Genomic DNA, 25,992 nt, shown 5'->3' on the forward strand with positions numbered 1-25,992 from the left:
TACCGTTCGCTTACTAACTGAATTAACAAGGATGGCGTTAGCGCGCGCAAGCAAACACAAACACATTACACTCGATGAGCGCGGAGACTCGCTGTCAGAACCCTGGTGTAAGTAAGTGCGGCAGCAGCAGCAGCAGCAGCAGCAGCAGCAGCAAGCGAAGCGACCTTGGTGCGGCCTATTGCTTCAACGCAAGAGTGGCGAGGAAACAGCGCGCACAAAGGTATGAACCGTCTGCAGATCCCTTTCAAGAAAGCGCGCGCGACCGTGCAAAGTACACACGTGTTGGCGGAGTCGAAACCGCCCCTCTATTGCCGCTCCCACCAAGCTGCCTCCCCGCTTTCCTCCGATGATGATATATGGCGCGCGAGATTGAGTCGCGATCGTCAATTCCCCTTGCGCCCCATTGCGAAATGCGCAGTTGCTGCCGGAGCACAACGCCGCGCCCAACACTCCCTGCCGTCCCCGTCCCCCGGCCTTTCGCGACGGAAGACTGCCCGTTTGCTCTCCGCTTTCTTCCTTCGCGCGCGCCAGATTGACCCAGATTGAGCCTTGTACGCGTTCACTCGCACATATAACATACGGCGCTTGGCGACTATTTTATCGCCCTTGGACTTTATATGGAACCTCACGGCGACGGCAGAAATGCGCCTAGAGCGCAATATAATTGCTATCGCAATAAAAAGTACGAAACCGAATCGTCACGTCGTAATAAAACACCAACGCCAAGACCCGTATGGCGCGTCCCCCTTCCAGAAGTGCTGGCATTAAAGACGGATGGAAGCATTTACTGGTCAGCAGTTGAGATAAACAAGATGCGATTAGAGTATCGCCGAAAAAAAAATTTACTCGCCATCCCGGCCCGGCGAAAGTGAATGTCCAGCGAAGCTGTTGAAAACCACCACTACGACTGCTGAGCGGGCTATGCAATGCTTTATTGCTTTAGAGTAATGATAATTCAGAGTAATGGTAGTAATGGGTGTAATGGTAATTTTGACAGCACGCCGCCGGTGGTCGTATTGCCGTTTCCGTTTCCCTTTGCCGCTCCTCGTAGTCACGCTGCTCCTCGGGAGTCCTAACTATGACTTGCCTACACATAGCGGTGCCGCAACAACAATGAAATCAGTTGCTAGGCTGGTTTTTTATAGATAGAAGGCTAGTGACGTCACTCCTCACGTGGCAAGCTGCCATCGCTGCGGGAGCTTGCGCAACAGTAATCTTCACCGGGAAACGCATTCGGGGGGCGCCACGCGCTTCGCATCGTCGCATTGTTACCAGGAGCGCCTTATCATCGTTTGGATGTTTGTGCTGTGCTTCTTGATTGAAACGAATACTGTGTTGTATGTTGTATGCGTGATAGGAAAGAATGTATGCCCTTTTTGCTTAAATCGCTGAAATTTCTTTTTTTCATTTGCTGAAGGTATCTTTTTCGTGAGGACGCGCCGCGAAGAATCGCAACCAACTAAAGGCTAACAGCGTCTCTGCAAAAAAGCAGGGAAGAGATTTATAGAACTGGAATCGTTATAAAGATAGACGTTTTGTGTAAGAGGGAAATATCAGAAAAGCCAGACAAATTGCTAGATTGCTAAGCATGTGCATAACATCTTATTAGCTCAAGCAGGCTAGGTGATACTATTTGTCGCCGCCCCATTTCGAAGGGGATGCAAATAGAAATCGCCATTATCATAATCCTCGTCATCATTATCATCATCATCGCGAGTTCCTGTGCCAAATTAGCGATAGGTTTCCTCGTTTGATGGTAGCTGTCATTACGAGGTGCCATCTTTCCACCGACAGAAAAACCTAACCCAGTTGGTTGTCAGTTCTGTAGCGAGGCGTCTATATCAAACCAATGTTTTGTATTCACTCACCTGCGCCATGGCCGAGACGCCCTGGAGACCACCAGTCGCGCCAAAGACGCCGAACAGCGTCCCTCTAAACCCGTTTGTTATGATGACTGGCAGCATGGTAGTGGCGGGCCGGTTCATCGCACCAATGTAGTTATAGTTAGACGGCGGCAGGCCGTTTCTACCCTGTGGTAACGTGAACACGTCCATGAAGTTGTTCATCATGATACCGCAGGACGCCAGGTACAAGCAGCCGAACCTGCAAGTGAAAGAATGCAGCTCTTTACAAGCAGACTGTTATGAATAGAAAAAAATCACCGATGATTACGATACTTCCTAATGTGAAATTTGAGCGCAGCTCTATACGTGTTTTCATTTCGTGATATGTTGGCTGACGCAGGGAACCTGTCTCGTGCAGCCCGTTGCAAACGGAGGGAGGTGTGGCGCGACTGCTTAGCTAATCGGGAGATCGTGAGATGCAACGCGTGGGTGACGCGTGGGTGCGATTGATTCACAGCAGCCGCTGCAGACAGACCTCCGCTGATGCAGCGCTTTGTTTCCATATATGGCATCGGTGACATCATCGGTGAACAGACGACGCGCGCTACTCTGGCGCCATCTCGTACCCATCATGGCCGCAAAGCCCGTCTTGCGCGGCTCGACGCTTTTCTTCTCACGCTTTCGACACACCCTCCTCCTCAGATTTTCGCCTCATGATTCCGCTGCACCATGCGCCTCTGCTTTCCTCCTCGTGCTCTCTTCGCTATCGCCGTCTTTCATCCCCGTTCGCATTTTCGTCCTTCGCTGTGCTCGTTTGCTCGGTTACAAGAACCCCGAGGGACGATGCCGACGCTCGCCGCAGGAACGGGCGCCTAAAGGCCGCCCCACATTGAGCGTTTTTACCGGCGTTTTCTGGCGTGGCGTCTCTCGGAGTCGTCGCGTGAATGCCCTCTGAGAGAAGCGTCCAGCCACACGAGCGGCACGCGAACCAGCGCTGACTGGCCTGCGCTCATCGAGCCGCTTCCGGTGGCGGCAGCAAGTTCCGGTATCTCTTGAGCGCGCCACCCTCAATGTCGACACCGAGCGACACCGGTTGATGAAACGCCGGGAAAACGCTGATTGAGGGGCGGAAGAGCTGCGCTCTAAAGAATGCTGTCAGAAGACAGAGTGAATCGCAAGCTATCTTTAGAACGCCCCGCCCAAGCCGTGGTACCTCTACAGAGCCTCCTACAAAAGCTACCACAGGAAACTCTGACGCTTTGATCATATCAGCAACCGTGGGAATAATGGGTAGCGTACACTTGTGGCTCCAAGCGTTCTTGCCGCGTTATTCACTATCCTGGATCTTTTCGGCTAGAATATTTCCAGTTTTTCAAGCAATACTTCTCTAAATGACTGCTACTAATAGGTTTCTTGCGCACATTCATAAACATTACGAATTTATTACGCAACATCTTCCATGACGAAAATGGTAAGCTTGCAAAGCCGCAGGGTCATTTAAATGAATGAAGGACGAAGTTTAGGTAAATCCGCATAACACCCGTCATTTGAACGCTGCAGCGTTTAAATGACGCCACGGCTGAATCACGGTTTGCGTTTTAACGCGAAAGCATTAAGGGCACCGTGTTGCAGAAAATCCGGCATCGGCATCCCGCGTCCGGTGTCGGACATCACTCCGACAAAAAGAATTTCGTACCTAATTCGGAATCACGCACACCCAATTACTCCTCTACCACCAAAGTTGCTCATACCTTGTCTTTCATACATGTTTTGAAAGTTATTCCTCGGAATTTTGAAAACGGCAGCCCACAAACAAATGTAATGAGAAAAAGAAACACCGACAGCGCATATCTTTTATGTAGCTCTTCTCAGACTGAAATGTTAAAAGTGCGAAACAATAACAGGAGATCGACCCACACAAGATGCCGCGTTTCTGCCAGAAAGCTCGCATTAGTGCATAGCGTTCGCCACCAGCGTTTTCCGGTAAACGCTACGGTTACATATGTTGCACTTGTCGAGAAGCATTCAAAGCAGTCAGGAGCCTTTGAATGCCATCCCGTTGCTCTCTTAAATCCGAATCTTAAGCATCCTTCAAATTTTGTTGCAGGACATAACATTCCGCCTTATTCTGAGCTTACCCCGCCGCTGATCGAAGTCACGCAAGACAACACCCGAAAGTGTGGTCTTGGCCATGGAGGTGAAATCCGCTTTTATAGATCTCTACAGACTGCTCTAAGTAGCTCCCCGACAGCAGTACACGTGAACCTAATTGCTATCGACCTTCCGCGGTACGATACGAAGCTGCCCAGGAGTTTGAGCCATACTCGCTCAGCTATAGAATAACGCAGAAGGGCACTTTTTTTAAAATGCTAGCTGAAAGCTTACTTCACGGGACATTGTGAATATTATGTCCTCGGCCACTACTTTTACGCAGCACATTAATTACCAATTTTATGCGTAAAGACAAAAAAAAAAAAATGTCTGTCCGAAAAAAAGAAGAAGAAAGAAAACGAAACATATCAACAAATAGAAATAAAAGAACGAAAAGAAAACGAACTACATATTATAAACTTCAAGCTCGCAATACCGCTAAGCTGCATTAAAGCTTGCATACATACATGACATTGTTTCGACAACCGGGCTAGGCAACTCCGATACGCAAGAAATAGGTGCATCAATCTTAAAAACGCCAAAACCGAGAAACGACGCGTATTCAAAGAAGCGATTTCCAGGAGTGTAATGGTGCATCATCGACTCTTCGCGGCATAGCCCAGTGGCTATGCCGCCGAGCTGCTGAGCTCGAGATCGCGGTTACGGCCGCGGCGGCCGCATTTCGATGGGGGTGCACGGTATGTAGCAACACTCGTGTACCGTGGATCTGGTGCAAGTTAAAGAACCCTCGGTGGCCAACATTAAGTCCGGAGTCTTCTACTACGCGGCGTCCCTCGTGATCAGACCCAACACATTTGGCGCGTAAAATCCCCGAATTCATTTTCATTTTATGATTACAATTGTTGTTATTTTTCTGTTTATTTTTCTTTTTTTGCTGAGCACGACGTCGCGCGTTCGATATTGGGCCGCAAAGGCTAAATTACGATCGGGGAAGATGCTGCTGCACTTTGGGCACGCAACAGGCGCACGTGAATCTCCTCTCTTCCCTCCCGTGCCTCGCAACGTTGAGTGCCTCGCGCTTCCTCAGTGCTTTCGTCTCTCTCGCGCGGGCGTGATTGAGACGCGACCGCTGGCTTTCTTCCCACGCCTTCACTCGGACATACAGTTTAGGGCTCGCGGCGACGGTGTTATCGCCCTTAGATTTTATGCGGAACCTCACGGCGACGCCGACGGTAGAAATGCGCCCGGAGTGTTCACATATAGTTGCTATAGCAATAAAAGGGAAATTAAAGTGGACGAAAAGATAACTTGCCGCCGGTGGTAGCCGAATTCACAACCTCTGCATTACGCCTGCGTTGCACTACCAATTGTGCTACGGTGACGGCTATCAATATGTCCACTAACTTATGTACTTACGTTTCACTAGATATAGCCCTGGGAGTGTTAGTCAGCGCAACTTGATCGTGGGCGGATGTGGAAGATCCTTTTATGATTGATGGCGTCACGTAAAACATGACGTAGGAGATCAGGCACTTGGCAAAAAAAAAGAAAAAAAAACTCGTACGCTACCTAATCACATCAAGGCTGCCAGATTCGAGACCCTCGTTGTGAATGAACAAGATAGAAAAGAGACAGATAGTTCAACGCACGCGCAATGCGGCGGTTGTGGGTTCTGCTCCCGCTGGCGACAAGTTATTTTTTTTGCCCACTTTCATTTCCCTTTATTATTTTCTACATTTAAATTGGACCCACAGCTGATTTACCATATATATATATATATATATATATATATATGTGTGTGTGTGTGTGTGTGTGTATATATATCTGACCATAATTATAATGCTCAATTTTTTGTCGGCGCTCCACCCTCTTTCTTTGTCAGTGCTGAGCACTGCGATAACCTTCTATCATGTGGCTTCCCGCAGTGCCATAGTTCCAGTTGGAGGTTTAATACCCGGCGGTTTGGCATTCCAAACAAAGTGAAACCTACCTGCCAGGGCGACCCACTGCATATATAGATGGTTTCGGCTTCGGGGCAGAGCGCCATAGCACGGCGTGAATCGCGGGCCTGATTCCCCACGTTGGCGGCCGCGTTCCGCCAAAGTCAAAACGCATAAACGCTAGCTTACTTAGCTTAGTTCGCGGTTTAAAGAAACTCATCACCGAAATCCTTCCACGAAGGCGCCTGCCGCAGCCCATATGCGTTGTTTTCAATAACTCGATCGGTCGATTGATTGAGTGATGCATCAATTGGCTGAGTGACACCGATTTATGCATGAATAAATTGTAGTAGCACGGCCACTCACTCCGAGTTGAGGCTCATGACGACGGACAGCGCGTTGCCATATGCGTCGCGCACAGCCAGGTGAGCACCGCCGCCGTCATCGTAGTCGATGCTGCCTGTCGAACCGTACGCGGCGTAGTCCTCGAGGACACCCTTCGGGTCGAAGGAGGCGTAGAACGATCGCTGCACGGCCAGCGTGAAGTTGTGTTGTAGCTGCGAATCGTCGGACAGACAAAGTGCGTTGCGTGTGATTTCGCGGTGGCTTTTTTTTTTTTTTGTGGCGCAGTAATAGTCGTCGTTACTGTCCTGTACGCCATCGAGATCAGCTACAAGATTGATTTGCATGCGCACAGATGCTGCGAGGAAAATACAGCACCCCCCTGTCGCTATAATATCGGATGGCGACGGCCGTTAACGTAACAGAAAAAAGAAAGAGAAATTCCGGCAGAACCCAACTGTCAACGTTAAATGGGATTAGAATTCAAGCAATGTAGTGTCACCGTATTGCTGAAGACACCTTTAATTATAATCTGTAGTAGAGGAAGTAGCCGAGGGATGCTAATTGCATTAATAGACTCACCCTGCCCAATGCTACAACTGACAGCGGCTGCATCTTCGGACTACTTTACAAAGAAAGCTTCGCTAAACGCGGCCCTCCAACCGCATCCACATTTGGTCCGCTGACCCTTTAGAATTGGGCTTCTGCACGTCTGACTTCAAATGAACTACAGCGCGATCCCACAGGGAATGTATTTCCGGTGTAAAATTTAGTCTTCTTCGCCAGCTAGAAGAGAGGGTGTCTCAACTTAATGAGTCACGCATGCACCTGTGGAGCACGCTCGCAGCTATTCGCTAGAGGTTAGCAACTAAAGTGGGGAAACTGAAGTGGGAAAAGCTAAAAAAGTACCCAAGCACTGTCACTAAAGCGGGAAGCTTAAGTTGGAAACGGATACTAAAGTGGGGGAAGTAGGGCAAGAACGCGATTATTGAAACGGACAAAACAAGGCAAACTTCGAGATTTCAGCTATTGCAGTTAAGACCGCGGGGAGTAAAACGGAGAAATTCGATGACTGATGCGGCGGTGGCGCCGTACATTGTGCCGGGTTTCGCTGTCCCAATACTCTGGCTTCCGTAATTGGGCGGCATGGTCGCAGGGTGACGTAAAACCATTTCGAATCCGTGGCGATGAAAAAGTGCATCCATTCTTCGGAGATCACAGGCGACGTTAATGCGATTAGCAATCTATTCAATGACGTGTGTGTAATTTGTGTAAATGATGCGACGGTTGTGCGCCATTACCAGCGGCATATACTCAGTGGCACTTACTCAGTGCTACGAAGCGTGCTATGGGAAGCGAGCTCTTTGCCCAAGGGCAACGATAACTTGCAGGTGTTATAGTTACAACTGACCCAAGTCGGTCCGACGGTTGGTTTCGATACCGGTTCCCTCCGCACAGCAGCCCAATGCTCCACCCATTAAACCACGGACTACCCAGAGAGCCAAGTTGTCGTGAAAGAGATCAGCAGAGGACAAATAAAAAAAAAAGAAAGAAAGAAAAAAAGAAACAGACGTTCAGAGTGACATACCGCAAGCTGGATGAAGTTCCCAAATAATGCTAATTGCATTGAAAAGTACAGCTCCAAAGCTTAATTCACGCGCTCCTTTATCCACGAGGTGGGAAAGACAGCTAGAGGGGTGGCAGCAGCAGCATTTATTCGTATTTTATATAGATACAGGTATATATGTCATCCGCGAAACCTTCAACGATTGCTTTGTGCAAAAGCTTCGTAAGAAGATGCAATTTCGTAAGCCTTGTTGAACGGGCCCTTTACGCCTTGCGCACTTACCCATTTTCTGCTTATGATCGTGTCACCGAGATCGGCCTTTCTTGCATATGTGAACTTCAGGTACTCCACGAACCTAATCATGTGAGAAATTCAGTCAAATATTTCACTTAGCTGTGCGATGGTAGGCAGACGATTCCTTTGAACAAAGACAATAAACCCTTCATAATTTCAGAAATAACAGACCAGCTTAAAGATTAGAGTTCCGCATGTGGCGCACGTCAGAGTCAGGCATTAGCCCGGTGCAATAGGACAAACAGTGATTGCAAATAATCCCGATGATGAAGAACAGCGAGCCCATCCAGTATGGACTTCATAGCCACAATTACGCGTGGACAGGGTGAATATCTTGGTATTTCATTACGACACGCCAAGTTGTTTCTGGCAGACACACGCCTTAATAATTGCTCCGGCAGTTATTGTCCTCAGGCAACCAGCTCGAGCCTCAAATAGGAAGGCAATGCTCCTTGTATTATTCCACAGTTTTTTGTCTCCTGATTTATTTCTTGCCGCACTTGTAAACCTCCATGAACTCTATTGTTTTCGTTCTTTGAAACCAATTTACAGTCCTTGCTTCTCTCACTTTCTTTTAATGCGAAAGCGTGAAATGACTCACTGAGCGAAAAATCCCGTGTCTGTCATCTGGAGCAGCGAAATAGCAGGGAAGTTTCCCATTGGTTCGGTCGCCACGTCACGAACGCGCCTTGACGCTGCAGAGCGCGCGAAACGGAGCACCAGCGTGCCAGGTGTTGCGCGAAGGGAGAGGGCACAGCCCCAGCGCTGCGTCACCCTCGCTTTCGCCCTCGGAAGCCCGCGTTATCGGCACCTTCCTTGTCTGCGCAAGCATTCGCCTGCGTTCTAACTGCGCCTCGGCAAGGCCAAATCAAAATTTGGAGTAAGCTTCGCCTTTAAGAGTGGAACGCGATAGCATTCAAAGATCCCTGAGTGCCTCTCACGCTTCCCGGCACCTGCAGCTTATGTAACCATAATGCTCACCGGGAAACGCTGGCGGCGAAGGCTATGTACGAAGGCGAGCTTTGTGGTTCTTTATTTATTATTATTATTATTTTTTTTTATGGTGCGCAAGGAACTGAGAGGGCCGCGCCGCTCTTACTCAGACAGACCTCAAACGGCAGCTGGAGAACGCTATCGCGTTAAAAGGGTTTTGTGCTTGAGTTTCCGCTTAACAGAATTATGTTTACTCGTATATTCAAATCACACTCCGATGCTATCACGTCTGCAGGTTGTGTGTAAGTCGAACGTTACGCTTTTTCTACATATTTTACCCTGTGAAATTCAATTATTTCAGTAATTTCTTTGCGCAACGTGGAGGGCCTGCTGGATATGCGTGGTACGAAATTATTTTTGCCGAAGCGATGTCCGACGCCGGATTTGCTGCGACAGGGACCCGAGTGTCTCAACGCGCTTCCTTGTCGGGAAGGAGTTCATAACTCGAAAGGCCGCTTAGCGGCGTTCACTTGGAGATTAATCATTTCGCATTCACAAGTCGAAGTGCTTAGGTGTCGTCGGATTTTAACGCTGACAAGGAAATTGATTCACCCGTAGGCACACTTACAACTGTGGTATGAACGAAAAATACAATATAAGGTACATCACATGTAATACATCATACTTGATGTAAACAAAACAGATTAGCAAATGAAATAATAAATGGTGTCTGCTTGACACTGGCTTTGCCACACGCTACTACAACAACAACAACAAAACTCATTACAGCGTCCACGCAAAAACATTATTGTCAGCCTCGAATTTATGAAAGGTACCCGGGGCACATACATATACAGTGTCAACTCAGGCAACACATCTGAGCATTATTCTGGCTGTAGAAAGACTTTGCCTCGGGAGATGGTTATGTACCGCGTAGACCAGCGGCGAAGAAACTCGGCTTTACCGAGTTTGAACAACTGTTCTTCAAGATGACCCCATACTACCACCCGTAGTTTTCGCATTCTGGGGTACATTGCTCTATTTGACTGCCGAGATCGTTCTGCGATGTTGCGGAAGCATCACAAAACGTAGCTAGCGCTGTAGTAGACGAGACTCGCAAACCGATCTCGGTACTGTGGAGCCCTAACGATGGATATTCCAAACATTCTTGCAACTAGCTTCCAGAAGGTGCGTGCTGCAACGCAGTCCTTTACTACATGCGCGTTGGTCGCTGTTTGTGCGCAATAGATGCACTTATCATTCGCTACCATATGCCAGCGTTAAAGCCTGTCTCTTGTAGGTAGAATGCCCCACTGATATTGCCAATGAAAATCCTTCACATGAGAGGGCAAATCAGGTGAAAACACGGCTGTCCATGTTTGTGTAGTAGCTGTTCGTGGAGGTACACCTGTCTCACACAACATTTCACAAAGCCTGGAAACTGGTGTCGCACGCCACTTTGTAATTCTTAGTTGTACAAGCTGGCTTTGCAAGCGCGCAGCCGCCGCATACTGCGGTGCTGGCGTTACCGCCGTCGGAAGCAAGTTGCCTGTACTCTGCGGCACAAGCGTTCGACGGTAATGGCCCCGCCAATAAAGGAGCAGTGGCCTACCAGGGTACTCCTCATCATCAAGTAGATCATATGTACTCTTAATGCACAACAGCCTACCGAATGTAACTATGCACGGCAAGCTCCATCCTCCGCTTGATTTCGACAGACGCAAAAATTTCTGCGCTACGTATTGCGACTTATTTGGCCAGAACCATGAGAAAATAAGTGATTTTACTACTCGTACTGTTCGTGACGGCGGGAGAGCTACCCTAGCAGCAAACCACAGTTTACTGCACAATACGTTCTTAATGAAGAAAGCCCTTTCTGCCAGTGGCAGTGGCGACGCAGTCACTGCTTCCGACTGTTCTTTAATGGAGCTGACAATGTCTCACCACGTGTGAGGTGAAACACCACTTGTACAAAATTTGATACCTAGTATTTGCATATGCTCGGTCTGTTTAATGCCCCCTGGTAGCGTTATTTCGGCGCGACCTAAATTTAATGCTTCACATATTCTCATATTTATTTTGCCCCCTGACATTGAAGCATATTGATTATGAATACGAAGTACCTCTACAATACTGTCCCCATCCCGTAAAAACAAAGTGATGTCATCCGCATACGCTGATACCTTTATGCACCCGGTTCCCGGCATAGAAAGACCTCTTACGAGCGGGCTCTCGCTAAACCGCCTTAACAACGCCTTAACAACGAAGCTCTACCAGTTGAGCTCTTACCAATTGAGCTACCGCGGCGCCGTTTTTCCCATCCACTTTCTGGGGTATTTATGTTTTACCACTAGAACTAACCCCGGGTGTGTTAGCCAGCGTCACCACTCACAAACCTTGGCGGTGGAAGGGGAACATCCTTTCTGCCGCAGGCGTCACGACTACGTGATCTATTTGGGTGACGGAAACTGGTGGATAATCCCACACATGCTGCCCGAAGGCATCAACGTTGACGGATTCGAGACCCTCCTATAATGCAATGAACGGGAAGAAAGGGAACCGAGGGGCCTGATTTTCATTAATCATATCATAAGAAGCTCACAAGCAAAGACGCCAAAGACTACCGGGAAAATTACTTGTACGATTGGTAAGACCATCGCACCCGTAATACGAAGACTTGGGTTCGTATCCCACCTGCGGCCAGTTGTTTTACACCCACCTTCATTTTCATTTATTAATCATTTCTTTAGATATATTAGCAAGTACAAGCAATTTCCCCTGTCGTCCTTGGTGTTTTTGCTTGTTGGCTTTTTATGATATATAAGAGTCGGTTTTGGCACTTAACTTGGTATAGTAGTAAACGAGGGACCAAGAAGAACTGCGATTGTTTCTCAAATAGATTATCTATAATTCTTCCAGAGCTAATTCAAAAGACGCTACTTATAGAAATCTTTATTTTACACTTTCGCTTGTTTACTTGTTCTTGGCAGTGTTCTTCCTGCACTTCTTTCCTGCGCGAGCCCAATTGATGTGGTTCCTTGTTTGCCAAGTGAAGGAGAGGTGTACCTCACAGACGTACTTGTGAGATACACCTTATTTCATTTCCCATTGCGGGTTTACGCGTGTTCATGTAACCCAATGTAACTTTTTCTACGCAAATGACGGTGGGTACCTTTATATATATATATATATATATATATATATATATATATATATATATATATATATATATATATATATATATATATATATATATATATATATATATATATAGTGAGCATTATATTCCTCCTTCAACTTCTTCATCTGTATATATTGATCATTATGGTCAGCGTCATTGCCTCCAGCGCGCGGCCTGCTAAATAAACCGTGGAGGTTTAACAGCTGTCTCACAAGTGTTGGAGGCTGCTCTCGATCCCTTGGTCTTCTACGACTTCGAGTATCCCTGGAGTTTCGTTAAGGTCACCGCTTGCTCCGCCTTTCCGCCACCATGCCCCAAGAAGGTCCACCAGGAGCCTCCGGCGTCACCGTCTCTGACCCACCGGCCGTTACTTCATGGACCATCAACACGCGGCAGCGCGATCCCACCATGTTCGCTGGCCTTCGTAGTGACGACGTTGACGACTGGCTGGACAATCATGACCGCGTGAGTGAGTCTAACCGGTGGGATGATTTTCACAAGCTTCACAGCGTCGCATTCTACCTCACTGACGTTGCCAGGACTTGGTTTCTTAACCACGAGAGCACCTTGCCTGCCTGAGTGGCATTCGAACACCAGCTTCAGCAGATTTTCGGCGCACTCAACGTCCGCTCTGAGGTCGCCAACAGAAAGGTTGACGGACGCATGTAACTTCCCGGGAAATATACACCCCTTATATTGAGGACGTCCTCGCCCTTTGTCACCGTGTTGACGCCACCATCACGGAATCTGATCGTGTTCGTCATATCCTAAAGGGCCCGCGTCGCGTTCAACGCAATGGCGATCAAGAATCCGAATACCGTTAACGATGTGATCACGACTTGCCAACACCTAGACGCACTGCAGGCCATCCGTTTACAACCTGTCGCCTGTGAGACGCCTCCTTCCTCGGATACGGACCTGCGTATGCCGATTCGGACTCTCATACGCTAAAAGCTCCAAGCGTGTGGCCTACTCAGTCCTCCGTTTTTCAGCCTCAACCTTCGTTTCCTGGCCTGTTCGACATCATCAAAGAGGAGCTGTCCTCCACGACGTGCGCTGCGAGCTGTGCCCCTCCTTCGCTCTCGACCTCGCATGCTCAGGCTGCGGCTATGCAACCAGCGTTCAATCAGACAGCGTCTCCTGCTCGTGCTACTGCTCCCAACTATCTGGCGACTCTAGCACCCCGTTTACCTGCCACAGCAATTTACGCTACCGGGCCTACGCCCATCCCATTTGTTATTATTGCGGTATTTGCGGGCACATATCGTGTTTTTGTCGAAGACGACAACAGGACGAATGCCGTGGCTACGATGTTTATGAGAGAGACCCGTCGCTTCCTCCGAGTCCCTACGAGCGCCAGCTTTCCCCACGCTCACTTTCTGCACTTCCCGAAGCGCCTCGCAACTACCGTCCAGGGCGCCGCCGCTCGCCCTCCCCTCCCCGACGCTCGACATCACCTCGCAACCGGCCACCCGCACTCCTGACTACCGATCGGAAAACTAGATGGTGCAGTTTTTGGAGTGAAAGCTGCATGGCTCGAACAGACTATAATTCCTCCAGCGTGCCCGGCCACTACTTTATTCGTGTGTGCAGAAGGTGTACCAGTTCCAGCATTGATTGATATGGGAGCAGCTATTTCTATTATTCACGCTGACTTGTGCTCTCGTCTACGCAAGGTTACTAAACCTTACAATGGGGCTTTTCTACGTGTTGCAAATAATGTTGTGATTCGGCCATCGGCGCAATGCACCGTTCGAGTTTCGATTGACGGGATACACCTCCATATCTAGTTCGCCGTGTTGACCTCCTGTGCTCATATGCTTATATTAGGGTGGGACTTTCTCTCTTCGGAAACTGCTTTCTTCTCGTGCCGTCAACGCCTCGTTAACTTGACAGAGACCGACAATTCCGACGACGTGTACGAACAGCGCTTTTGCTTACGAACTGCTGACGATTGTTTGGTGCCAGCTGGCCGCGAACAACTTCTTGTAGTTAACTCTGACATCACTGATGGTGACGTCTTAGCTGTCCCGTCAGCCCGTTGCCTATCCAAAGAGATTGCTCTGGCACCCAGCCTTGTTCGTTTCACCAAAGGCACGGCCACGTTTGCTGTACTCAACACAACCGCCGAGCCCGTACTGCTTCCTAAAGGCGCTGTTGTCGTGTGCGTCTTGGACCCTCAGCCTGTTTCTGTGCTTACCTCGACTACTGCTGTTTCGCAACCACCCACAGCCATAGATGCAGACCCTGCTTCTGTTTTCGCTAGTGTCATCAGCACCGATCTCACACCACAGCAGACGGAGGAATTACTGGCGTTGTTATCCAAGCATAAAGGCTCCTTCGACGTGTACTCTCCTGTTCTGGGTCAGACTTCTGCGACGGCTCATCACATACACACAGACGGAACTTCCACCGTGCTCCGGCGGCCATATCGCGTTTCTTCCCCCGAACGTCAGATCATCGATACCCACGTTGCCGTCATGCTGAAACGAAGCATAATCCACCCTTCCTCAAGCCCTTGGTCGTCACCTGTCGTTTTGGTTCGTAAGAAAGGTGTCTCAGTGCAATTTTGCGTAGACTACCGTGCCTTGAACAAAATAACCCGCAGAGATGTATATCCACTACCCCGAATCGATGATGCGTTAGATTTAGTACAAGGCGCGGAGTATTTCTTCAGCCTTGATCTACGCTCCGGATACTGGCAGATCCCCATGCACGAAGCAGACAAAGAAAAAACAGCCTTTGCCACACCCAATGGACTTTACGAATTTAACGTAGTGCCTTTCGGTCTGTGTAATTCTCCCACTACATTTGAGTGGATGATTGACACCGTACTACGTGGCCTAAAAGTGGGAGACTTGCTTATGCTACCCTGACGACATTGTCATATTTTCGTAGACCTTCGTTGACATGCTTCTTAGCTGCTGGCCTTCAGCTGAATACAAAAAATGTGCCACTTCGCCAGGAAAACCATTAAAGTACTCGGACACCTTGTCAGCAAGAAGGGCCTTCGACCTGACCCCGATAAGATTACCGCTGTCCTCCGCTTCCCGGGCCTCAACGCGCCAAAGACTTGCGTAGTTTCCTTCGCCTCGCTTCGTATTTCCGGCGCTTTGTACGCAATTTTGCCACCATTACGGCGCCGCTCCATCAACTCTTTCCTTCTGGAGCTCCCTACGTATGGTCGGACGAATGCCAAACTGATTTTGACGCCCTCAAGCGTGCCCTCGCGTCCGAACCTGTGCTTTGTCATTTCGACAACACCGCACCCACTGTTCTACATGCTGACGCCAGCTGCCACGGTATCGGCGCTGTTCTGCAACGTCAGCGAAATTCCGAAGAACGTGTGGTTGCATACGCCATTCGCACGCTAACAGCTGCAGAGGAAAATTATACGATTACCGAGCAAGAGTGTCTGGCCGTTGTTTGGGCCGTCCGAAAATTTCGGCCTTATCTGCACGGCCGCCACCTTACGGTCGTTACTGATCACCACGCCTTGTGCTGGTTGCCGACGCTGAAGAATGTAACGGGACGTCGCGGCCGTTGGATACTCCGTTTACAAGAATACTACTTCGACGTCACCTACAAGTCTGAAAAGAGACACCAGGATGCCGATGCTCTCTCTCGTTGTCCCCTACCACCGTCTTCACACGCTGCTTGCTTACCACCTTCCGTGAGGAAACCGCAGGGCGCGTTGCCTGCATTCCCTTCGCTCGCAGATCTCGACCGGCTCCCATCCAGCCATTTTCATACGTTTGCCTCTAGCCAACGTAATGACTCCTACTGCCACTCCGTTATGGAACGTATTCGCGGATCATCTCGCACACCTTACGCTCGGCTCCGTCGGCAGTTGAAAAATCGAAAATTCGATGTTACACCGGTAAGGGGGGGGGGGGGGGGGGGGGGGGGGGGGGGGGGCGGGGGGGTTCATCCTGAAGGACACCGTTGGGTTCCTGTCGTTCCCCCATCACTTCGGGCACAGATATTGGAGACCTTTCACGACAACCCCACTAGCGGTTACTTTGGTTTCCATAAGACCTATGAGCGAATCCGCAGCCGCTTTTCTTGGCCTGGACTTGCAACGGGCGTAGCGAAATACGTGGCTTCGTGCTCACTCTGCCAACACCGCAAACGACTGACCTCACCTCCGGCTGGACTGCTCCAACCTGTCCCGTGTCCTGAAGTTCCTTTCTCAGTCATTGGTATCGACCTCTATGGACCGCTAACCTTATCCGCTGGCGGTAAACGATGGATCGTCACAGCTGTAGACCACTTGACATGGTACGCTGAAACAGCCGCACTATCTTCGGGATCCGCAGCGGAGGTTGCAGTCTTTTTCTTGGAAGCCATATTTTTATGGCACGGAGCCCCACGTGTCCTTTTGAGTGACCGCGGCAGGAGCTTTCTTTCTAAACTTCTCGACGATATTCTCTGTGCGTCCAATACCATGCGTAAAACGACTTCCAGCTACCAATGTCAAACTAATGGCCTCACAGAACGCTTTCATCGCACGCTGTCCGAAATGATATCAATGTGCATCAACCTGATCACACCAATTGGGATGTCATTCTACTATTCGTCACTGTCGCATACAACACGGCCATTCAACGCACTACGGAGTACTCGCCCTTCTTCCTTGTGCATGGTCGTCAACCGATCACTATCCTCGACGTTTCTTTCTTTGGGGTCCCCGTGCCCTCGTCCACATCAATGTGTGAGCAGTTCGTTTCGTGCATTGCCCGGTGTCGCCAACGTGCCCACCTCAACACCGACACCAGTCAACAAGACCGCAATACTCGCTATGATGCATCTCACCGTGTCGGGTTCCTTCCACCCTGGAGACGAAGTGTTGCTGTGGATCCCAGTTCGCGCTCCTGGCTTATGCGAGGAATTTCATTCCCGTTTTATCGTGCCCTACACTGTTCGGGAACAGACTTCGCCAGGTAACGACCGTGTCGCTCCAGTTGTTCCGCCTTTGGACGGCCGCTGCCGTGCCACAGAGATTGTGCATGTTTCGCGTTTAAAGCCTTTCATACAGCTTTCGCCGCCATAACCAGCGGCCAGGTTGGCCGCTTCCACGCGCGGGGAATAATCTTCTTCATCTGTATATATTCATCATCATGGCCAGCGTCATTTTCTGCAGCGCGCGGCCTGCTAAATAAACCATGGTGGTTTAACAGCTGTCTCACAAGATTCAGTGATCGGATGACCCGCGTTGATTGCCGAATGGATTATCGCAAATCGTACTAGATATTTTTGCACTTTCCATTAATTTATTCGTCCTCCAGACAATGCTCTTTGAATTTTAGGCTTCTGCGTTATCGCAAATTCATTTTATCTTAGTATAGAAGCAGGTTCAGTAGGCGCATATGTTGAGTACTTTTAGACTTATGCACAATTCCTGTATCAAGCATTGAATATGGTTTATAGAAAAATCAGTTATCATGTATTAAAGTTTTAAGAATCTGTTTTCGACGAACTGGCACATCGAACCGGTGAAGGAGAAAACGTCTCACCTGTGCAGCTTCTCAGCGGTTGTATACGGAACAGTCTTGCGACCTTGCAACCTTAACTTTGCGTCTCTGCACAGAGCAATGTAGGCGCAATTAGGCGAAGATGGTTGGTCCTTTTCTTAGTAATACTCAAGTGTGTTCCTGAAAAGGAACTATAATAGAGTTTCGAAGGATACTTTATCAGCCTAAGCTGATTTATTATTGCTCTTTAACAAGAAACCTCACCAAAGTACGCAGAGTGGGCGTCGAGAAAAAAACCTAATTTATTTAGGTAGAATCTTCTTATAGTAACTCACACTTTCTCTGAAAGTGATATCGTCGATAAATTGACTTTTCAGTCATTATCACTATTGGGTGTTCAATTCTAAACGATGTGGGAGCTATCACATGACAACCTGTCAGTGGCGAGTTAGCCCGGCACATTTTGCAAACTCGCGCCGAAATGGGACGCTGAAGCAATTTCCATAGCCTAGAGAGCTAACTCGAAGGCATGATTGTGACTTACGTGATGTCCATTATATCCAAGATAGGCCCCAGCAGCGCTCCACCGCCAGGGACGGGCACGCCATAGACGGTCTTGTGGGTTTTCATGTCGAAGACTAGCGGCTTCACCCAATGCGCCTCGTAGTGGTCCAAGTCTTCAAGTGTGATAAAACCCGCTGCGACGAAGAGTAAGGCACCAGCGGCGAACCCAATCATTTAACCGCAGGGCACACAGCAGTGCGAGAGATACAAGAGGGATATGGGACGATAATACGGAAAACAGAGGGGCTCGTTTTTTGTTAATCACGACATTATCAAGATAACTGGCTACGAAGACAAAGGAAGCATAGGGGTAAGCCTATGTTGTTGAAGCTGAAATTTGGAAAATAATGAGGAAAATCGGAACGAAATTGGATGAAAGATAAGTTGTGGCCGGTAGCAGACGAACTCACAACCTCCGAATCATGCGTACGTTAGACTACCGATTGCGCTACGGCGTCAACCATGAACTCACTCTTTTGGGTATGGGTATTTACGTGTACTAGATATAGCCTTGGTATTGTTAGCCAGCGGCAATCAGGGACATGGCGGGCGGATGTAGATTATCCTTTCTGCCCGATGGCGCCACGTAACACGGGAACTTAGGAGAGCAGGCACGTGGCTAATAAACCGTCGTATGCTACCTAATGACGTCAAGGCTGCCAGATAAGAGACCATCGTTATGAGTTTTTGAACGCAGTGACCACTGGTCGGAATTTTAGTTTGTTTGTTTGTTTGTTTTAGGTGTCTAGATCATACTATGGGAATTATAGATCCCACTAGGCATCATACTAGATCGTACTAGGCATCACAGATAAGCAGTGCACACACCCTTTTCAATGGCTAGTTCACTCACTACAAAGAGGTGGCGCTTTCGACGCGCCCAGCCTAATGTGACTCAATGAGCTCCACGCCCCGGTCAGCGGGGAAAAGGGAACGCATCGAGGCACCCTAGCCATTTCTTGCCCCAAGAGTTTTTTGTTTCAGCGGCAGTCCGACAGCCGTTCACTGCGGCAGCGTTCGCATAAGGTTGGAATGCAATAACGTTCTTGTGTACTAAGATTTAGGTGCCCGTTAAAGAACACCAGATGTTAGAAATGAATCCGGAGCCCCCTAAACTGCGGTGCGTCTCATAGTAAGGTTCGTTACAGTGGAACACAAGACAAGGACAAAAGAACGTATAAAACGTCTATAAATAAATAAATAGTCTACTTTTTAGTAGCGCAAGCTGAATGACAGCGACAACAGAAAGGAACATTTGGCAACCACGCAGCGTTAACTTTCAAGAACAGATTTATTTTCAGTTCTCGTTGCTACCTGCTCTTCGGAAAGTCCTACACTGGTGAAACTAGCAGACGTTTAAGTGATAAGCTACGAGAACACAATAATAAAGTAAAGAACGTGGCTGCTGACGGTTTCTTGCCCTCCATTGCCAAATGTGCAACTGCCAACCCAGATTAAAAGAAATTGTCGTGAGTAGAAGCAAGTGCGAAACGACGCGCTTGATAATGGAAGCTATAGAAACATACCAACATTTGGTGACGCATGCCTCAGTAAGCCATCAGTTTCTTTATCTACAAAAGAGTTCGATTATCTTTGTTCCCGTTGAACGTATGCCTGTCTAACAATCAGCGTGGCTAAAAAAATGACTGTGTAGATTCCCGTTGTACAGCGAAGCAGTATATAGCTACCCTCCGGCGGTGGTCGATGTCTGTCCCTCTACGCGCCGCGTCGACGCGAAAAAAATGACGTCTCACGTTTCTCGCGAATTCTCTGTAGCTATAAATCTAAAGTACGTATGTTGAAAAAAAAAATCACGCTGAAATTGGCCGCTAAGACGGCTACATCATTATGCCGACTTTTATCTACGTTTCATAATTACGTAGTTCACGGTGAAGTTGTAAATATTGTGGAATTCCCGTCTGCCATGCGGCGGTACTTGCACGCGCCACGACTTCATAAAAGAGTAAGAATAAATCGCTCCACAGTCAAAAGATGTGTTCGTTGTCAGTGTCCTTCAAAATAATAATAATAATAATAATAATAATAATAATAATAATAATAATAATAATAATAATAATAATAATAATGCCTATATATACCCAGATGCGTCGATTGAGGTAAAACACACCACAGCTTCGCTGCTTGTCCTTCTTCACAGAGTGGAATAGCTGATGAATTTTTAGTTAATGTTTACCGAGCTATGTACACGTGTTGTATGACGTTTCGAGATTATAAGAAGCAATGAGAACTGGAAATAAATCTGTTGTTGAAAGTTAGCGCTGTGTGGTTGTAGAATGTGCCTTTCTGCTGTGCCTGTCGTTCAGCTTGCGCTACAAAAGGTAGATGTCACACCAACAAGCTCATATAGCTACCTTGATCGACCTCGTCTCTACAGCCCATGTGCTGCTATGGAATTTTTGTTTTCTACATATGTAATTTCCTACATCAAACTAAAATTCACTGTCCGAACAGTGGCGTAGCCAGAGGGGAGGGGATCCACTGGGAACGTGCCCTCCACCTTCCCCCCAAATTTATGTGTTCGTATGCGGCCTGCCCAGCCGCCCCATTCCTTTCTCCGGTCCCGTTGAAGTGCGCTCCAAGCGCGCGAGCGTGCTCCCCGTGGCCACGATAAGAATTTTGCCTTTGACACGTACTTTATATTTGTGAAATGGTATGCCGCTAGGATGTTCTGTATCGCAATTATATGCAACTGAGACAGATGGGTAGAATAATAACGTTACTAGAGCCCAAGAAAACATTTCTAGGTATCCCTACTAATTCCAATCCTATAGGTACAGGCGTAAACGGGCTGAACATACCAAAAATGTGTCAAATGAAAATCTGCTGATTGCGCTCTACGCTTAGATACTTGACTAAGGCTGCTTCATGGTTAGCGGACAGACAGCTGTGGCATTCTCGCATGGATCTTTGTGCTCGAAAAGCTGGTCAGCGAGCAGCTTTTTACGACGGCCGTGCAGAAGCATAGAAAGAAAAGGCGCCACTCGTGAGTATACTCGTGAATGACGTTTTCCTAACTCTGACTGTAGCCTTGGCATTCTTCGCCCCCCCCCCTTTTTTTTTGCAACGCGTACAAGCCCGGAATGAAATGTCCAACCAGACCCTAACTCGAACTAATGCTCGTTTTGCTCTAGCAAAATAATTTTATTGCGATAGCAATAACATGCACTACAGGCGGATTTCCGCCGCCATCGTCGTGATGTTCCACATACAGTCAAAATTCGATAACACCGTGGCGACACGCCGTATGCTGTAGCTGCGAGTGAAGGCATGCGGGGGTGAGCCGAGAATGGTTGCATGATCCCACGCGGGCAAGGGAGGAAGGCGAAGAGGAAGCGCGCTGCTTCCACCGCGCGCAATGTACCGAGGGAGGGCTGGATCATTCCACTCCGGCGGCGCCTGAGTATGCCGCGACTGAGTGCAGCCGCGCGGGCCCTAACCTGAAAGCAATCTGCGATGAGTGCGGAGTCTGGGTGCACTGAGGGCTGATAGCTTCGTATGCGCTGTGTTCTCGTTAGAAAGAGAGGCAACCCGAAGGTCAGTTAACTTGCTGCTGCTACCGATTTCCTCACGCCAGCCTTTTTACAGCCAGTGTCCGCGCTCGTCGAGTGAGATGTGTTAATGTTACCTGAGCGCGTGACACCATGCTTGTTAATCTAGTTAGTAAGCGATTGTTTACGAGTTTATAGGGCCGATAAAACTGCTAGCCTTATATCGTATAGCTGTATACTAATTTGCTATAGCAATCGATACTTTGCCATAAATACTTCGTTTAGCGCAAAACAACGGACACAAGAAAGGCGACAGGACAAGGCGCTTCCTTGTCGCTTTTCTTGTGTCCGTTGTTTTGCGCTAAACGAAGTATTTATGGATCCGCACCAACTAGCCCGCCAACACATTGTGCAGATACTTTGCCTTTTAGGTGAAACTGCGACACTTTTTTTTATCAAAGGCATACTTTCAATGAGAGTATCACGGTAAACAATTTGTCGCCAGTAAGAGCCGAATGCATATCCTCCGCAATTCGCGTGCGTAATGATCACTCCGTCCCCACTTTGTTTCCTCGAGAGTTGGCCGCCATAAACACAGTTGCGAGTACAAAATATTCATAAAGCAATGAAAAAATAAAAGGTTTTATTCAAATGTAGGCAGTCTTTTAAGCAAAACATGTACGCCCAGTAAGATCTCATTGTACCTACCAAGAAGTACCAGAGATCTGAATGGCTTCTTGCGAGATGGCTTTTATTCCACTGTCAAAAAACCTTTCAACAAAGCCTCCATAGAAACTGTTCTCTTTTGATATCTGTTTTGCAGTGCCGGTAAAACAAATTCATATGGCTCAGATATATTCACCTTCTGCATGCATGGATGTTTAGTTCAATGGGTGCCACACATACACTTCTGATCGCGATCGGCGTGATCGCGAGCTGGATCCGGATCCGTGTACCTCTACACGGTCACTGTGGGATCGTGATTCGACGATCGTGATCTGACGATCGCAATCCCTGAATTGCGATAATGTTTGTTGATTGCCATCGCAGGCTTATGTCTGCTGCCTCTAGCGCAGCATTCAGAAATCAATAAAAACAAAACGTGAAGGCAGCGCAATAAAAAAAAATCATTTAACAACCTTTTTTATCAGCAATAGTAAGCTGTAAAATTGAAATATTGTCCAAAATTAACCATATCTTGCAAATCTGCATTGGTAGCCTAGGCTTTGTCTAGTTACGATAGTTGCAGACGATCAGCAGACGATAATAACTCGATAGGGATCGTTGGACGTGTAGCAGCGACCATTGCTGATCGAGATCAAGAAATATGATCCAGATCGACCCCGATCGCGATCAACAGTGTACGTGTGAAAACGGTATAATAAACTCGGATTATGAGCGTGGGGTCGTAGGCTCGACTGTCACCACCACTAACGTTCTTCCTTTCGAAATTATTCTGTTAGTTTTTCTTTATAGAGCGCATCTTGTTTCGTATAATGGACAGACAGACAGATCGACGGGCATATTTCCTGGTTGAGTCGCTTGAGAATGACTATACACATTAAAAAAAAAGAAGAATAAACTAGTGACCCGCCGACGTAGCGCGTTGGCTATGGCGCTGAACTGCTGAGTTCGAGGTTGCGAGTTCGATCTAGGCCGCGCTGGCTTTATTTCAACAGCGGCGAAATGCAAAAAAACACTGGTGTGCTTATATATTTAAGAGCACATTAACGAACGCCAGTTGGTCGGAATTAACCAGGGGTATCCCACTATGGTACGCCTCATAATTAGAACGTGGTTGTTGCATGTAAAACCACAGAATTCGTATTGTATAAATTGTGTTTAATTAGATGCATTTCTAGTGATTAACAAATGCTCTGCTGTTGTGTTAATCGTCAATTATATAGCTGACATTGGAAACTTGTGGACAGCGGGAGTACATAAAGTAAAATAAAAGGTCATATGGCCATAAACTAGGGAAGGAAGTCGTGCTGTTGACCGGTTATCACGGAATGAAAACATCTCGCATTGCAATTGCATTGAAGTCAGTTGTGCGATGCAAGAAGATCTTTGCGGCTGGGGTTCAGAGAGGGGAAGTTGCATGGCGGCGGAATGACGACGTTGGAGTCACGGAATAAATGGACAGAGTACGCACACTTGTGAGCTCTTAAATAATATGCACGACTGGACTGGGCGTAGCACCTATTGGTGTTACTACTACTGCTACTGCTGCTAGTACTACGGCGAAGTAATGCACAAAAAGAAGATAGAGATGAAAAAAGAAAAGGAAGAAGCCGCTACCGAGGCGAGGAGGAAATCTAAAAAAGAGATACACTGGACATCTGACTTGACACTTGTCATTTCGTATCATAAAACGGTGGTGGTAGTGTTTCTTTGCAAAGTGAAGGCGATGTCGGAAGATTGATGCCGACGATCCGACGGGGAAGCTCCAGCGGAAGGTCATAACTTATGGTCTATAGACATTATACTCGCACGCAAATGTTAAGAGTTTACTTCGTGTCACAAAATCAGGTTCCTGTAAGGGTCGCACTTACAGCCACGCGCGAGGTCGTTCACCAGCCGCCTGGCATGTTTCCCAGTGTAGAAGAATTTCCAGCCTTTGTTAGCCACGTCATACAGCAATTCGTAAAGGCCTTTATTTAGTTTCAGGTACTCCACCTTCTTAACTTTCGAGAACAAGCGTCTGAAAAAGAGTGTAAAGAAGCCATAATGCACATACTTAACTGCACGTCGCAGAGACATCGCTGGAGCATTGAACAATTCGCTAACCAGAGTGCTTCCGATTGCTGTACATTCATTTTCGTTTAGAAGAAGCAAGCAGGCTCCGTACAGGTTGCCTCCTTACAGGAGTACCGACACGAAATATCCTACTTGGCTTTTTTTTTCTGACTTTACAACAGAGAGTCGAACCGAAATATTTTAGGGTTCGGTTCGGGTTCAGGTTCACGCACTTAGATGTTTTTCAGGTTGAGCTCCGGTGCTAAAATATTAATGGCTCGAACCGGTTTGCAGCTTCCTGAACCGATTCATTCGAGCTCAAACGGGTATGGAGAAAAATATTCGCACTTCAACAACGCGTGATGCTTTTGGAGAAACATAAAACTTCACTCAGAACAGCTGTGTAAGACTACTGCAGACCATTTTCTTTTCATATGAACATTAACATGAAAAAAAGAAGTTATCACAAAAATGATGCGCCCTGTACAGTTTTATCGAGGGGCCGGAATTAGTAAATTCAGTGGGCATCGCGGCGCCGATGCAATGCTTCTCGCGTGACGCCTCCCACAATTTTTTTTTATTCTCGAAGTTTACTTTTTCTCGGTGCCCGTACTGCAGAAATTGAGGTGAGAAACCTAATTTGCTCTCGACTACTTATGTATTACGTGCTCATTTTATTTTAGTGAAAGACGGCACCTAGTTCTATAGGAACATGTAGAACCATTGTGCAACGCATCGGAGGGCTAGTTGGCACAGCTCCGTAGCTAATAAACGAGGATGAAAACAAAACAGAACGAGAGAGGTGATGGGAACTGTGTTCGACTAAAGGCTACGCTCCATCGCACAAGTCGTTTGCAGCGCTGCTGCCGAAGGTACGAGGCGTACACAGACAATATTCTTGCGCAGCGGAATATAGTGCCGGGAGTAACTGTCTGATCAATGAGGGGATTAGAAAGTCTTGTTTTGCTTGGCACGCGATACGTTACAGCGATACGTGACATGTCAGGACCTTTAGGCATACACGTTGTACACAAAGTATTAGGCATCCGTTGAGCAGGCGATGCTGGGCGGATGAACACATCTCGAGGGGCATTCGGCCCTCCTATGGGTTACGGAGTACTGCAGTTTCCCCAGTGTTACAAGTTACTTGTGAGATGACTTGTGAGATGGAGCTACAGGTGCATTCCGCGTCACTTGTGCCGGACGCAGCTGTGATGCTTAGTAGGAATGTGCATTATGGAAGTAGGAGTTTTGAGAGGAACTGAGAGGTCAGAAATCTTGGCAGCACACAGGTAATGTGTACGTGACATAAAAGGCGGATGTCAACAAGGGATAAAGAGTAACGCATTTTGAAAATTCAGAGAAAACAGTAAGAAAACATATGATTTTGTCCAGAGGCAGTTTTGATGCTCAGGAAAGGTTCAATTCAAATAAAAAATAACGCCGAATATTTGTTTGTTTGTTTGTTTGTTGGCATTTGAAGGTGACGTCAT

At 47.8% G+C, this 25,992-nt stretch overlaps 1 protein-coding gene across 1 annotated transcript in view; it reads right to left on the reverse strand.

Moving 5' to 3' along the window:
* Positions 1 to 25,992, reverse strand: part of LOC142574458 (scoloptoxin SSD14-like) — a 40,831-nt gene that overhangs the window by 8,698 nt on the left and 6,141 nt on the right. The window contains exons 4-8 of the mRNA XM_075683529.1: positions 24,316 to 24,464; positions 18,232 to 18,385; positions 8,088 to 8,160; positions 6,263 to 6,453; positions 1,869 to 2,103 (exon numbers count right to left, since the gene is read on the reverse strand). Coding sequence (XP_075539644.1) covers positions 1,869 to 2,103; positions 6,263 to 6,453; positions 8,088 to 8,160; positions 18,232 to 18,385; positions 24,316 to 24,464 — 802 coding nt within the window. The remainder of the gene's footprint in view (positions 1 to 1,868; positions 2,104 to 6,262; positions 6,454 to 8,087; positions 8,161 to 18,231; positions 18,386 to 24,315; positions 24,465 to 25,992) is intronic.

This window comes from Dermacentor variabilis, chromosome 3 (assembly GCF_050947875.1).
Source record: "Dermacentor variabilis isolate Ectoservices chromosome 3, ASM5094787v1, whole genome shotgun sequence".
Lineage (NCBI taxonomy): Eukaryota > Metazoa > Arthropoda > Arachnida > Ixodida > Ixodidae > Dermacentor > Dermacentor variabilis.